The 15,592-nt window shown below is 52.2% G+C and overlaps 1 protein-coding gene across 5 annotated transcripts in view; it reads left to right on the forward strand.

The window, feature by feature from the left end:
• taf6 (TAF6 RNA polymerase II, TATA box binding protein (TBP)-associated factor) overlaps positions 1-14,249 on the forward strand; it is a 31,120-nt gene extending 16,871 nt beyond the window's left edge. For all 5 annotated transcript variants that reach the window (XM_038786890.1, XM_038786889.1, XM_038786888.1 and 2 more), the window contains exons 7-16: positions 1,833-1,975; positions 2,081-2,158; positions 3,057-3,158; positions 4,863-5,045; positions 6,620-6,694; positions 8,741-8,866; positions 9,708-9,881; positions 11,390-11,584; positions 12,399-12,599; positions 13,513-14,249. In XM_038786890.1, coding sequence (XP_038642818.1) covers positions 1,833-1,975; positions 2,081-2,158; positions 3,057-3,158; positions 4,863-5,045; positions 6,620-6,694; positions 8,741-8,866; positions 9,708-9,881; positions 11,390-11,584; positions 12,399-12,599; positions 13,513-13,740 — 1,505 coding nt within the window. In that variant the 3' untranslated portion in view covers positions 13,741-14,249. The remainder of the gene's footprint in view (positions 1-1,832; positions 1,976-2,080; positions 2,159-3,056; positions 3,159-4,862; positions 5,046-6,619; positions 6,695-8,740; positions 8,867-9,707; positions 9,882-11,389; positions 11,585-12,398; positions 12,600-13,512) is intronic.
• The last annotated feature ends 1,343 nt before the right edge of the window (positions 14,250-15,592 follow it).

Raw genomic sequence — 15,592 nt, forward strand, 5'->3', positions numbered from 1 at the left:
TCTGATGCGTTCTGTAATATTCTCCCGTGCTTGCTCTCTCGTGCGCTCTCTGATGCGTTCTGTAATATTCTCCCGTGCTCGCTCTCTCGTGCTTTCTGTGTTCTGTAATATTCTCGCATGTTCGGCTCTATCTGTTCGTCTCTCCCGTCCGCTCTCTGATGTGTTCTGTAATATTCTCCCGTGCTTGCTCTCTCGTGCGCTCTCTGATGCGTTCTGTAATATTCTCCCGTGCTTGCTCTCTCGTGCTTTCTGTGTTCTGTAATATTCTCCCGTGCTCGCTCTCTCGTGCTTTCTGTGTTCTGTAATATTCTCGCATGTTCGGCTCTATCTGTTCGTCTCTCCCGTCCGCTCTCTGATGTGTTCTATTATATTCTCGTGTGCTCGCTCTCTCGTGCGCTCTCTGATGTGTTCTGTAATATTCTCCCGTGCTTGCTCTCTCGTGCGCTCTCTGATGTGTTCTGTAATATTCTCCCGTGCTTGCTCTCTCGTGCTTTCTGTGTTCTGTAATATTCTCCCGTGCTCGCTCTCTCGTGCTTTCTGTGTTCTGTAATATTCTCGCATGTTCGGCTCTATCTGTTCGTCTCTCCCGTCCGCTCTCTGATGCGTTCTGTAATATTCTCCCGTGCTTGCTTTCTCGTGCTTTCTGTGTTCTGTAATATTCTCCCGTGCTCGCTCTCTCGTGCGCTCTCTGATGTGTTCTGTAATATTCTCGCATGTTCGTCTCTATCTGTTCGTCTCTCCCGTCCGCTCTCTGATGTGTTCTATTATATTCTCGTGTGCTCGCTCTCTCGTGCTTTCTGTGTTCTGTAATATTCTCGTGTGCTCGCTCTCTCGTGCTTTCTGTGTTCTGTAATATTCTCCCGTGCTTGCTTTCTCGTGCTTTCTGTGTTCTGTAATATTCTCCCGTGCTCGCTCTCTCGTGCGCTCTCTGATGTGTTCTGTAATATTCTCGCATGTTCGTCTCTATCTGTTCGTCTCTCCCGTCTGCTCTCTGATGTGTTCTGTAATATTCTCGCGTGCTTGCTCTCTCGTGCTTTCTGTGTTCTGTAATATTCTCCCGTGCTTGCTCTCTCGTGCGCTCTCTGATGCGTTCTGTAATATTCTCCCGTGCTCGCTCTCTCGTGCTTTCTGTGTTCTGTAATATTCTCGCATGTTCGTCTCTATCTGTTCGTCTCTCCCGTCCGCTCTCTGATGTGTTCTGTAATATTCTCGCGTGCTTGCTCTCTCGTGCTTTCTGTGTCCTGTAATATTCTCCCGTGATTGCTCTCTCGTGCGCTCTCTGATGCGTTCTGTAATATTCTCCCGTGCTTGCTCTCTCGTGCGCTCTCTGATGCGTTCTGTAATATTTTCCCGTGCTCGCTCTCTCGTGCTTTCTGTGTTCTGTAATATTCTCGCATGTTCGGCTCTATCTGTTCGTCTCTCCCGTCCGCTCTCTGATGTGTTCTGTAATATTCTCCCGTGCTTGCTCTCTCGTGCGCTCTCTGATGCGTTCTGTAATATTCTCCCGTGCTTGCTCTCTCGTGCTTTCTGTGTTCTGTAATATTCTCCCGTGCTCGCTCTCTCGTGCGCTCTCTGATGTGTTCTGTAATATTCTCGCATGTTCGTCTCTATCTGTTCGTCTCTCCCGTCCGCTCTCTGATGTGTTCTATTATATTCTCGTGTGCTCGCTCTCTCGTGCGCTCTCTGATGTGTTCTGTAATATTCTCCCGTGCTCGCTCTCGCGTGCGCTCTCTGATGTGTTCTGTACTATTCTCGCGTTTTGCCTCTCTCGTCCGCTCCCTGATGTGCTTGCCATGTAATCACGTTTCCCCCCCATCTCTCCTCCTCTCCAGGTAAAGATAAAAAGAAGTCTCTGCTGGACGGGGCAATACTGAAACTGAAGCCAAGGACCACGCACGAGCTCTCCGTCGAGCAACAGCTCTATTACAAGGAGATCACCGAGGCTTGCGTCGGATCCTGCGAGGCCAAGAGAGCAGTAAGATCTTTTCAAAACGGAAAAAAAACCTTTGTGTCTTACAGAGAAGTCTCTTCTGTTAGCCATAATCTCAAGGGTGACCGCTTTCCTCATTACCTCTCACAGGAGGCTCTTCAAAGCATTGCCACTGACCCGGGCTTGTACCAGATGCTGCCCAGATTCAGCACTTTCATATCTGAAGGGGTAAGACGCGTAACATTAGCTCTCGATCATGCACTTGCATGCTTTCTGTCTTTCCGCCTCTCGCTCGTCATTTGCTCGCCCCCTTCCCTGCCGGGACTCGTCCCTTAGAATCCCTACAGTGCAGAAGGAGGCCCATCGAGTCTGCACTGACCCTCCAAAAGAGCACCGTACCTCGGCCCACTCCCCCCCCCCCCCCCGTCCTATCCCCATAATCCCACATCTTTGGCCTGTGGGAGGAAACCGGAGCTCCCGGAGGAAACCCGCGCAAACGCGAGGAGAGTAGGGCAGCATGGTGGCACAGTGGTTAGCACTGCTGCCTCGCAGGGCTGAGGACCCGGGGTTCGATCCCCGCCCCGGGGTCACTGTCTGTGTGGGGTTTGCACATTCTCCCCGTGCCTGTGTGGGTCTCACCCCCACAAACCCAAAAAGATGCGCAGGATCGGCCGCGCTAAATTGCCTTTTAATTGGAAAACAAATGAATTGGGTACTCTAAATTTAAAAAAAAAGACACGGGGCAAGCGTGCGTACTCCACACCAGACAGATGCCCAATGCCGGAATCTAACCCGGGTCCCTGGCGCTGTGAGACAGTTGCGTCGAGTGCCGTCCCCGCACCTCGCGGCCTTCTCTCTGTCAAATTGCCCAGTGCAACTTGTAACCTACGTTTTCCTGAGAAGGGTGCCCTGACGGAGCTCTTTAATATTATGCAATGGTTTGATGGGGTCGATGTAGAGAATATGTCTGCGCTTGTGTGTGGGGCCATCGACAGAAGGCAGCAATTAACAAATCACAAGTCATGAGGTGTAGAACCGATCACGGGGAATGGTTGAGAATAGCATTGAGGCATTGTAGTTGCTGGCTGGAATCACCCAGAGTATTTCCCTGTTTGTGTTCCCTCAGGTGCGTGTCAACGTGGTACAGAATAACCTGGCTCTGCTGATTTACCTGATGCGGATGGTGAAAGCATTGATGGACAACCCTACGCTCTACCTGGAAAAATACGTGAGTGCTGCCTGGAGTGGAACTTGGGCAAGCGCAAATTGCATTTTGCAATACCAAGGGGCTGGTTTAGCACAGTGAGCTAAACAGCTGGCTTGTCATGCAGAACAATGCCAGCAGCGCGGGTTCGATTCCCGTACCAGCCTCCCCGAACAGGCGCCGGAATGTGGCGACCGGAGGCTTTTCACAGTAACTTCATTGAAGCCTACTCGTGACAATAAGCGATTATTGTTATTTATACATCACCTGTCGCATAGCAACATATTTCTCAGGAACGGTTAGCAAGAAGCGTTTGACGCTGACCTGAGGAGCAGATGTTAGGGGCAGGTGACCAAAAGGTCCGTCCACGACAGAAGATTTAACGGGTGTCGTTAGAGCAATGCAGAGAGTGATGAATGTAGGAATTTCAAGATGGGTTAACGGTCAGGGTTGGAGTCAGTGTGTGACTGCTGCAGTAATGGTTTTAAAAACCCTGATTTGAGAGACAGCCAGGTGCAATTAAAACATTGTAAAAGTGAAATCATCATTCATTCCAACCACGTATACCTGAAGTTGGGCTAATGGAATTTTGTTTATATAAAGAAGATTCCCTGGGGTGTTGATAATTGGAGACATTAGTGTTTATCTTTAGTAAGATGATGCAGTTAGTGGGAGGAGCCAGAGACTGAAGCCGTCAAGTGTTGAGTTTCAGTTCAGTTTTAATTGGGGATGTGAAACAGCTTTTCGCCAAATGCTGGGAAGTGTAAAAACAGTAGTTTGACACAGGCATGAAACTGCAAGCAGATTCCTTAAGGATCACTCTCTCGATGTGGTTTATCCAAGGCATCTCTGTACAGCCAGTATTCTTGGGTTGGCTAACTGTATTTAAAAGTGGATTTTGACCAGAGGTGGGTTTTGCTGGAGTGGAGATAAAATATAACAGTTGGGCGTTAGTGTTTCATTTTCATTGTTAAGCACTGCGTAGTGGGTAATTGTAAGCTGTTTTCTTCTATGATAAAGTTAGCAATAAAGTTTGTTTTCATAGAATTTACAGTGCAGAAGGAGGCCATTCGGCCCATCGAGACTGCACCCGCTCTGGGAAAGAGCACCCGACCCAACCGTACACCTCCACCCTATTCCCGTAACCCAGCAACCCCACCCAACACTAAGGGCAATTTTGATCACTAAGGGGCAATTTATCATGTCCAGTCCACCTAACCTGCACATCTTTGGACTGTGGGAGGAAGCCGGAGCACCCGGAGGAAACCCACGCACACACGGGGAGGACGTGCAGACTCCGCACAGACAGTGACCCAAGCCGGGAATCGATCCTGGGACCCTGGAGCTGTGAAGCAATTGTGCTATCCACAATGCTACCGTGCTGCCCTTTTAATGCACCATATCCCTACGCCTCTCAGTCTTACAGATTAAATACAATATTGGGGTTTCTGTACAGTATCCAAAGTTCTGGGATAGAATTCCAGAGCTTAGAGCCCAGAGAGTTGGAAGCCATAGCTGTTAATGGGGGAGTGATTAAAATCATGTCCATGCAAAAGGCCAGAATCAGAATCAGAATTGGAGGGTTGTAGGCCTGGAGGAGGTGACAGAGATGTGGAGGGGTGAGACCATTTGTGGGGCTGGGGAGGGGGTAAACGTGAATCGTTCTCTTTTTCCAGTAAGCGTTGCCTTGGAATAGTCGCCAATCTCTCTGTTCCCCTTGCTCCGCAGCTGCACGAACTGATCCCCGCGGTGGTGACGTGCATCGTGAGCCGGCAGCTCTGCCTCCGCCCGGACGTGGACAACCACTGGGCCCTGCGCGACTTTGCCGCCCGCCTCATGGCGCAGATCTGCAAGAACTTCAGCACCACAACCAACAACATCCAGTCCCGCATCACCAAAACCTTCACCAAGGTAAGGGATCAAGGCCCTGCGGCCGCCGTCTTCACCTCTTCCCCTTAACCCCCCCCCCATATTGACCTTGAATGGTCAGTTGTGACCTTCGTTCTGACCTGTGACCTCAGGAGGTCGCTTCTGAAGAGGTCAAAGTGAAAGGTGCTCTTGCTGGCCACCGGAGCACTTGCTGAGCAGGAAGGATCCTCATTTAGTTTGTTTAACCAAATTCCTGTGTGCTGTCACCGATTTTCGATCACATTTGGAGCACAGACGAGAGGTTTGTTGCTCCACCTCGAGTCTATCGTGCTCTCGTAAGAGGACAAGACTTAAAATTTACCTGCACAGTTCCAGAATTTTTAACGTGTTATTACTGAAGACTTGTTTCTCATTTATTTTGGAAAATGTAAGTCTGGAGCATCTTAATTAAACCCTCACCGGCTTCAAGAATTTGCATTTATACGCCCTCCTTCAATGCAAAACATCCCAAAGTGTTAACAGACAGAACTCTGATACCGCGTCACATGAGCTATTAGGACGGGTGACCGAAAGCTGAGTTAAAGAGGTAGTTTTTAAGGAGTGTCTTAAGAGGAGGGCGGAGAGGTTTAAGGAGGGAATTCCTGAGCTTAGGGGCCCGGGCAGCTGGAGACTCGGCCACCAATAGTGGGGGGGGGGGGGGGGGGGGGGGGGGGGGGGGGGGGGGGGGCAAAAGGTAATGTGCAAGAGATCACAGGCCAAGGAATACAGAGATCTCGGAGGGTTGTGGGGCTGGGGGGGGTAATTGCAGAGGTAGGGAGGGGGCAAGACCACGGAGGGGTTTGAAAACGAGGGTGAGGAGTTGAAAATCCAGGTGAAGCCGGATCGAGGTGTTGCGAGGACAGTGGATGAAGCGTTAACGGGGCGTGTTTTGGGGTTTGAATACAGGGCTGCACAGCTTTGAACCAATCCCAAGTTCCTAGAGGGTGCGGGCTGGCAGTGCGGCCAGGAGAACGCTGGAAGGGTGGACATTTAGAGGCCGCAGTGGCACAGAAGAGGGTTTCAGTGGCAAATAGGGTGAGGCCGCAGCCAATATTAGAGTGGTGGAACCAGGCGGTCTTCGATTCCGAGGATGTTGGCTCGATTGCTCAGCTTGAGGTCACAGAGGAGGCTGGGGTGGCAAGCGGTCAGCTTCAGCCCCCAATAGTGGCCAGGGAGGGAGAGAATCGGTGGCTAGGGTTACGGAGCTTGTGACGGGTACTAAAGGCAATGTCTTCCCTCTTCCTGAGGCTAAAACAGAGAAAGCTTTAGTGCAGCCCTGGATGTTAGAGCAGAATGCCAGAGGTAGTAGTGGTGAGTTAGAGCTGGTTCATCCGCGTCCATTTGGGTCCTCTCCGGTCTTGAAGCTCATCTTAATGTCCCGCCATTGACCCAGATCAGATTTGGCATGACTCAGACCTTTAAAACGTATGGCCTGATTTTGATAGACTTTACCCCGTCCTGTCCTCCGCTGAGCTAGATTATTGTTGACCAAATCTCCAGGGCTACTTCAGCAGCTCAATGCATTCAGCTCTCTCTCGCGATGTATAATTAGGCCTCGCTCTTTGTTACAATTTCAGAGTTGGTTGGACGACAAGACTCCCTGGACGACAAGGTACGGCTGCATCGCAGGATTGGCTGAGTTAGGCCACGATGTGAGTGTCCCTTGAAAGTATTTAATGTACCTTCCCGGAGCGATGTTGATGCAGAGCCTGGGGAGCATAATTCTTTTTGACAGCAGAACCCCGACGCGTAGGCCGGTACAGATTTATATCTGCAACCAGCGGCCCTCTAGTCTCCTCAAAGTTTCGTTGTCTCCACGAAGCACCTCACTCCTAAAGCGGCTTCGCTGTGTGAGACGCTTTAATAAATTTGGAACAGGTAACATGCTCAAAGTGTCAGTCGGTTTTTGCATTCCCTTTTTGCAAACCTGAAGTTATTTTAGTTTTTTATCTCCTCCCCTCTGTCCCATTCGATATAAAACATAAGGACTAGGGGCAGGAGTCGGCCATCTTTTGGGGAGAATGCTGGGAGGTGGAGTTAAAATGCCCATCAGCCATGATTGAATGGCGGAGTGGACTCGATGGGCCGAATGGCCTTACTTCCACTCCTATGTCTTATGGTCTTATCTGGCCCCTCGAGCCTGCTCCGCCATTCAATGAGATCATGGCTGATCTTTTGTGGACTCAGCTCCACTTTCCGGCCCGAACACCATAACCCTTAATCCCTTTATTCTTCAAAAAGCTATCTATCTTTACCTTAAAAACATGTAATGAAGGAGCCTCAACTGCTTCACTGGGCAAGGGTATCCATATATTCACAACCCTTTGGGTGAAAAAGTTCCTCCTAAACTCAGTCCTAAATCTACTTCCCCTTATTTTGAGGCTATGCCCCCTAGTTCTGCTTTCACCCGCCAGTGGAAACAACCTGCCCGCATCTATCCTATCTATTCCCTTCATAATTTTAAATGTTTCTATAAGATACCCCTGCATCCTTCTAAATTCCAATGAGTACAGTCCCAGTCTACTCAACCTCTCCTCGTAATCCAACCCCCTCAACTCTGGGAATAACCTAGTGAATCTCCTCTGCACAGCCTCCAGCGCCAGTACGTCCTTTCTCGGGTAAGGAGACCAAAATTGAACACAATACTCCAGGTGTGGCCTCACTAACACCTTATACAATTGCAGCATAACCTCCCTAGTCTTAAACTCCATCCCTCTAGCAATTTAAGACAAATTCCATTTGCCTTCTTAATCACCTGTTGCACCTGTAAACCAACTTCCTGTGACTCATGCACTAGCACACCCAGGTCTCTCTGCACAGCAGCATGTTTCAATATTTTATCATTTAAATAATAATCCCTTTTGCTGTTATTCCCACCAAAATGGATATCCTCACATTTGTCAACATTGTATTCCATCTGCCAGACCCTAGCTCATTCACTTAACCTATCCAAATCCCTCTGCAGACTTCTGGTCATAATGGGTCTGAAATGTCATTCGTTCCCCATTCATGGGATGTGGGCGCCACTGGCAACGCCAGTATTGCTTTCTCTGTTACCTAATTGCCACTTGAGAAGGTGGTGGGTTAGCCGCTGCAGTCCCTGTAGTGTAGGTACATCCCCAGTGCTGTTAGGGAGGCTGTTCCAGGATTTTGATCCAGAGACAGTGAAGCAATGGCCGATTATATTTCCAAGTCTCTCAGATATTCATAGAATTTACAGTGCAGAAGGAGGCCATTCGGCCCATCGAGTCTGCACCGGCTCTTGGAAAGAGCACCCTACCCAAGCCCGCACCCCCACCCTATCCCCATAACCCAGTAACCCCACCCAACACTAAGGGCAATTTTGGACACTAAGGGCAATTTATCACGGCCAATCCACCCTAACCTGCACATCTTTGGGCTGTGGGAGGAAACCGGAGCACTCGGACCCACGCACACACGGGACGAACGTGCAGATTCCGCAGAGTGACCCGAGCTGGGAATCGAAACTGGGCGACGGGGCCCCTGGGGGGCGAGGAGGGAGCTCGCAGACGAGGGGTGGCGCGTCTGCTGCCCTCGTCCTCCTTGGCGGTGGGGGGGGAGGGGGGGGGGCTTGACGAGTTGCCGAAGTGCGTGTTGCAGTTGGTGCGCGTAGTACAAACCGCAGAGAGTCTGTCCGTGCACAGAGCTCACATTAACCAAGTCCCATTGATCGACAGGTGATCAAGACTCTGATTATTCAGAGGCTGCAGATAGAAGGAGAACGAATCCGAACTGTGCTGGATGGCCCTGTCGTCAGTAACATCGACAAGATTGGAGCAGATCACGTGCAGAGTTTACTGCTGGTAGGTGACCTGTGGAATAAATTACAGAGCTTGACTTTAACCCGGGGTGGGGGGTGGGGGGCTTTATGTGACATGGTGAGGAGATGGGTGCAAAATGTTCAAATTCATCAGGCTCCATCAAATCTTGTAGTACTGAAGGAGGCCATTTGACCCATCGACCTGGTGATGACTCTTTGAAAGGAGCAGTCAGATTTCCCCATAGCCCTGAATTCACTTCTTTTTGACATATTTGCCCAATTCCCTTTTGAAAGTGCCGATTGAATCTGCTTCCCACGGTGCCTTCCAGGCCGCTCCCTAGAATAAATTTTCCTCCATCTCCTCTCTGCCTCTTTTGCTGGTGTTTTTCAGTCTGTGGCCCCCCCGCCGGCTACTGACCTTCCTGTCCTTTCACTGGAAACCGTTTCAAACCAAATCGAAACGCCTCGATTAAACCTCCCCTTAACCCGTCTCTGCCCCGAGGAGAACAGTCCCAGCTTCTCCCGTCTGTCTCTCTCGGTGACTGATGTCCCTCTTCACCAGTCGGGTCCAGTTCCTCTTGGCACCTTCTCCACGGCCTTGACCAGGCTCCTGGTGGCCAGAACGGGCCACAGTCGCCCCCCTGAGGGATGATTCCGAAAAGAGCTTAAGGTTAAGAAGATCGAATATTTCGGCCCGGTTACACCCCGTGCCAACACTTTGCAAGGACTGTTCCCCCCCCCCCCCCTCCGCCTTCTCGTCTCCGCAGCCGTGCAAGTATTTCCTTTCCCACGTGAACACCATTCCCTTTTTGAACCGTGCTTTTGGAGCTCCCTCGGCCACCCTTTAAGGTTTCATCCCGTTTGATTTGTTTTTGCTCCTCCAGAAACATTGTGCGCCGGTGGTGGCGAAGATCCGCTCCATTCCCGACAATCAGGAGTGCTACAAGACAGACTATGGGTACCTGGGGCCCATGCTGTGTACCCATGTGGTGAAAGCCCGCGCGCAGGCTGCCATGCAGGCCCAGCAGGTGAACAGGACCACGCTGACCATCACGCAGGTGAGAAAGTGCAGCAACCGTGCCTTGCATTTAGCCAGCGCCTTCTGACATCAAGAAGAAAATGTTCCCCGAGCCGCCAGGCAGGCTGCCTGGCCTTGGAGGAAGGACAGCTTTCGCTTCTCTGCTTCTTTTCCTAACCATGGGCTCTTTTCAAAGTGCTGCAGAGCCATTGAGATGCTTTCTTGAAGTGTGCTCCGTGTACTTCCCACTGGGGCCCAGTGGGTGGCGCACACGCTCCTCTTGAGCCCGAAGGTTTCTGGGTTCAAGCCTCGTCCCAGACACTTGAGCACCCCCGGTGCAGTACTGAGGGCGCGTGCTCAGTTGAGACAGTAAACCGAGGCGCCATCTACCTGTTCGGGCAGGTGTGGAATATCCCTTGGCGCCACTTCGCAGGGGAGCTCTCCCGGCGACCTGGCCGATACTTGTCCCTCAAATCAAAATCGCAAAAAAAAAAATAAAACCCCAGATGATCTGGGTCACTATTGCATTGCTGTTTGTGGGAGCTTGCTGTGCACAAAATGGCGGCCACTTTCTTGCAACAGTGACTGCATTTCAGAGCGTACTTCATTGGCTGTGAAAGCTTGAGATGGGGTGGCGCGGTGGGTTAGCCCTGCTGCCTCACGGGCGCCGAGGTCCCAGGTTCGAATCCCGGCTCTGGGTCACTGTCCGTGTGGAGTTTGCACATTCTCCCCGTGTCTGCGTGGGTTTCGCCCCCACGACCCAAAGAGGTGTAGGTGGATTGGCCAGGCTAAATTGCCCCTTAATTGGAAAAAATGAATTGGGTACTCTAAATTTATTTTTAAAAAGTGAAAGCTTGAGATGTCCGATGTTTGTGAAAAGCGCTGTCTCAATGCAGGCTGTCTTGGTAATGGGAGATAAAGAACGACATTGGGGGAGGGGGGGTGGGGGGGGGAGAGATGGTGACATAACGGTCATGTCGCTGGACTAATAATCCAGAGGACCGCCTAATGCTCTGTAGATCAGCGTTTGAATCTGCTGTCCTTACCCAGTCTGGCCTACCTGGTGATTCGCGATCCACAGCCATGTGTGGTTCACTCTGAACTGGCCCAGCCAGCCATTCAGTTCGATGTAAACTAGGGACGGACAACAAAGGGCTGGTTTAGCTCACTCAGCTAAATCGCTGGCTTTTCAAGCTGGCCAGCAGCACGGTTCGATTCCCGTACCAGCCTCCCCAAACAGGCGCCGGAATGTGGTGACTCGGGGCTTTTCCACAGTAACTTCATTTGAAGCCTACTCGTGGCAATAAGCGATTTTCATTTTCATTTCATTTCATTTTCAAATGCTTGCCATGCCGTGGATGCCCACGCCCCGTGAAAGAATATTTAAATACAATCTCCTTTCTGTTGTAATTGTTTGCACGTGGGCTTTGCTTAGCGAAGCCATTAAAAGGGGGGAAAGGCTGAACACTTTTGGGAGCTCCGCGAGCCAGTGTTTTCAAGGAGAGGAGAGCAGCCACTAGTATCCGTGCTGTTGTTGTTGACTTGCAGCCTCGCCCCACGTTGACGATATCGCAGTCTCCGCAGACGTCGCGGGCGCCCAGCATCATCAAGGTGCCCAGCTCCATCACGTTGCCCATGCAGACGCTGGTCACTGCCCGCCCCTCGACCCCAACCCAGCCGTCCTCACCTGCGACCAAATTCATCATGATGTCCTCGCCATCCGGCTCGTCCACCACTCAGCAGGTAAGATTGTGAAGCTGTTTGTGGAGGAGATGTTACCCATGCGCTTGGAGACCAGAGCTTGGCGGGGGGGACCATAAATATAAAATGTTCACTAATGAATGCGATGGGGGAATTCAGGGGAAATCCTTTTACCCAGAGAGTGGCGGCAATATGGAACTCGCTCCCACGGGGGGTGGTTGACGTGGCTCCCAGCAGAGCTGGAGGAAGGTGGTACTGATGGGCTAAGAAGAGGTAGGACAGGAGAAGTCTCCCGGGACGTTCGTACGCCAGCATGGACATCTGGGGCCGAATGGCCTGCCTGTGTTAGGGACATGGGGGCAAGAGCGAGGCTGTGCAATTATTTAGACCACGGCTGGTCATAACCCTCCCCCCAAGGGGCCCCGCCGTCACAGGGTCAGAGTGTGAACAGAAAGATCCCACAAACACCATCGCACTCCTGACCAAATCAATTTTTTTTAACTGATGTTGGTCGAGGGATATATATCGACCCACCTGCTGTGGAGAACTCTCCCCTGATCTTCACTGAAATGATGCCACCAGTCCTTTTATGTCCACGTGAGAGAGAGAGCGGATGGGACTTTGGTTTAATGTCCGTTCTAGCAATGCAGCCCTCCTTCTGGTACTGCAGTGAAGTGATTGAGGAGAGTGAATCTGATGGAAGGTTCTACAATTGCTGCACGGGTGGGGGCAGCGACGGTGGTGGGGGCAACGACGGTGATCGGACCCGCCTGATTATATGAAATTTCTGTTGTGTACGACGCTCCTGTGCATTCACTTCACGTCCGCCTGTTTTTTTTGTGTGTGTGTGTTGCAGCCCCGGCCTACGCTGACGATCTCCCAAAACCCACAGTCGTCACAGCCCTCGACCAGCCCCAGCATCTTCAAGGTGCCCAGCTCCATCACGCTGCCAATGCAAACACTGCTCACCCGCCCGTCTACCCCAACCCAGTCCTCTCCGTCGCCGACCAACTACATCGTGATGTCCTCCAGCTCCGGCTCTTCCAGCACACAGCAGGTGAGCCAGTGGGTATATGGGATCGATAGCTGGTCTCGGCAGTGGTTACCCGATCTGCGATTTGTGTTAGAGCTCGCCCGCTGGTCCACTCGTGTCCTTCAGGGAGGGAAATCAGCCCTGTTTGCCCGGTCTGGCCTACTCCAGACTCGCGGCAACGTGGTTAACCCTTAACCGCTCCTCTGAAATGGCTGAGGCAGCCACTCCATTGCACCAATCTGCCTCGGTTGCAGCGGTCTGAAAGACGTCTCGAGGGAGAACAAATGTCTCCTTACCCAGCGGCGCCCAGATCCCATGAGAGAATTGTTTTTTTAAAAAGGTGTTATCCTGTGGTGAAAAACTCACCTCCTGACCCCCCCCCCCAAAAGCCTGTCCACCATCTACAAGGCACAAGTCAGGAGTGTGATGGAATACTCTCCACTTGCCTGGATGAGCGCAGCTCCAACACTCAAGAAGTTCGACACCATCCAGGGCAAAGCAGCCCCGCTTGATCGGCACCCCATCCACAAACATTCACTCCATCCCCCACCGACGCACAGTGGCAGCCGTGTGTACCGTCTACAAGATGCACTGTAGCAACTCGCCAAGGCTCCTTAGGCAGCACCTTCTAACCCCGGAATGTGGGGCCCTGAGTCGCCGATGAATCCAATAAAGAATTTGGGAGAAATCCCGGCGATCGGTGGGGGTGGGGGGTGGGTGGGGGGGATGGAGTGGTGCCTGGCCAGGGAAGTTGAATAACCACACGAGGGAGTGCTGCACGGTCTTTCGGATGGGTTGTGAAACAGGGGATCCCCTCTGCTCTCTCGGGTGGATGCCAACGAATTGAGCTGGAAGCCATTCCGGTTCCGTTTAATTGCTGCAACGGGATCAGAAAATGGTTACAAATGATTTTTTTTTTCTCTTTTCCCCCCCTCAGGTGATCACGCTGAGGACCGCTCCTTGCGGAACTGGTAGCACATCGCCCGTCACCACCACGGTAGCCAGTGTTCAACCGATCGTCAAGCTAGTCTCCACCTCCCAGACCGCGCCCAGCAGCACGGTGACCGGGAGCACCCAGAAGTACATTGTGGTGTCGCTTCCCTCGGCCTCCGAAAGCAAAGTCCAGCCCAGTAACAACTCCTTGCAGCAGCACTCGCCCAAGTGAGGCCTCTTGTCGACTCTCACTCACAACTCCTTCTGCACCTCCCCCCCCCCCCGTCAGCTGGGGGAGGAGCAGGAAGCATCGAACTCGGCGGCTGCAGTGAATGGGGGTTACTCGCAGGCCTGGCGTGGGCCGAGCCTTGCCGGGAGGTGAAAGGGGCAAACGAGCCTCGACAAGGCTAGCCGTCTCCCCTGCGGGGAGCAGGGGGGGGGGGGGGGTGCGATTGGACGTACGGTTTCCTATAACAACCGGCGAGGAGACGATGGCGACCAGGAAGGAGAATGACGAAGTACCACATGACTCTTTGGAGAAAACCGGGCGGGACTGGTTGGGCGGGGGGAGGTTGGTGGCAGTGCCACCTGCCAGAAGAGACACAAACCTATGTAAATACTGACACAGCACGGGGGTACTGCAACTGTGGGGTCTCTGGGAAGAAATTCCCACAACTCGAGTCAACATGTACCATTTACACAATTGTTTTTTTTTTTTTAGAATAAAGCTCATTTGATGAAGCCGCTCTTTATTGAGAGGTTAATATGCCCCCTCCGATGGTTGAAGGAGTCGCTGTGGAAGCTCATCGCCTGGCAACCGTGGCTGAGAATGCGTTTTCTCTCAGCGTCGTTCCAACTGGGCAAATGATAGTTCATTGGAAGAACGTTGAGGCAATATTTGTGTAACAGCTCATGTTTGTGTAGCATCTCTGACATGGTTAAGCACCCCCATGCACGTCATGGAGAGTACTTCATGGGAGTCTTTCGGTGTAGCAAAATCCTTGGCTGCTGCACCATGTGTTTATCTTTTGGCGTTGCGAACGATCTCCTCCTTGGCAAATGGCTTATTTCCCCCACTGAAGGATTGAGATTGTGCGGTGGGGGGGGGGGGGGGTATTCGATCATGAGGAACGTCTGTGTGCACATGCCCAGTTCACACACTGAAGAGTGATAGGATAGGACACACTGATAGGATGTATCACAATTATTGTTTTTCGGGTCAGAAATGAAGTTGACAATAATAACCAGCTGTTTATACCTTTTCCAGAACACTAGAGCCTGATTTTGCGACCTTTATTATCAGGGTTCAAATTCAGAACTAATTTGCAGAAATATATTTATTCAGTGTGTCATCATGTGGGTCAGGCTCCCTTGGTAAACAGCGGAAAGCATTATATTCATTCACTCAAATAGGGATTCCTTTCCAATGATATTTGAGACACGAGTAACTTTCTTGCAGCCGTAGCCTCGTTCTCGCGCTGTAATATTTGAGACAGGAGTAATTTTCTTGCCGTAGTGTCGCTCTCGTTCGCGCTCTGTCGTTCCCGCTCTCTCTTGTTCCCGCCTCCCCCTCGTTCCCGCTCCCCCTCACGCTCCCGCTCCCTCACGTCCTCGTTCCCGCTTCCCCTCGTTCCTGCTCCCTCTCGTTCCCGCTCCCCCCACGTTCCCGCTCCCCCTCGTTCCCGCTCCCTCTCGTTCCCGTTCCCCCCACGTTCCCGCCGCCCCTCACGTTCCCGCTCCCCCCACGTTCCCGCTCCCTCTCGTTCCCGCTCCCCTCTCGATCCCGCTACCCCTCGTTCCCGCTCCCCCCTCGTTCCTGCTCCCACTCCCGCTCCCCCTCACGCTCCCGCTCCCCCTCACGCTCCTGCTCCCTCACATCCTCGTTCCCGCTCCCCCTCGTTCCCACTCCCCCTCATGCTCCCGCTCCCTCACGTCCTCGTTCCTGCTTCCCCTCGTTCCTGCTCCCTCTCGTTCCTGCTCCCTCTCGTTCCTGCTCCCTCTCGTTCCCGCTCCCCTCGTTCTCACGTTCCCGCTCTCCCTCACGTTCCCGCCGCCCCTCAAGTTCCCGCTCCCCCTCACGCTCC

The sequence above is a fragment of the Scyliorhinus canicula genome, chromosome 29 (genome assembly GCF_902713615.1).
Source record: "Scyliorhinus canicula chromosome 29, sScyCan1.1, whole genome shotgun sequence".
Taxonomy (NCBI): domain Eukaryota; kingdom Metazoa; phylum Chordata; class Chondrichthyes; order Carcharhiniformes; family Scyliorhinidae; genus Scyliorhinus; species Scyliorhinus canicula.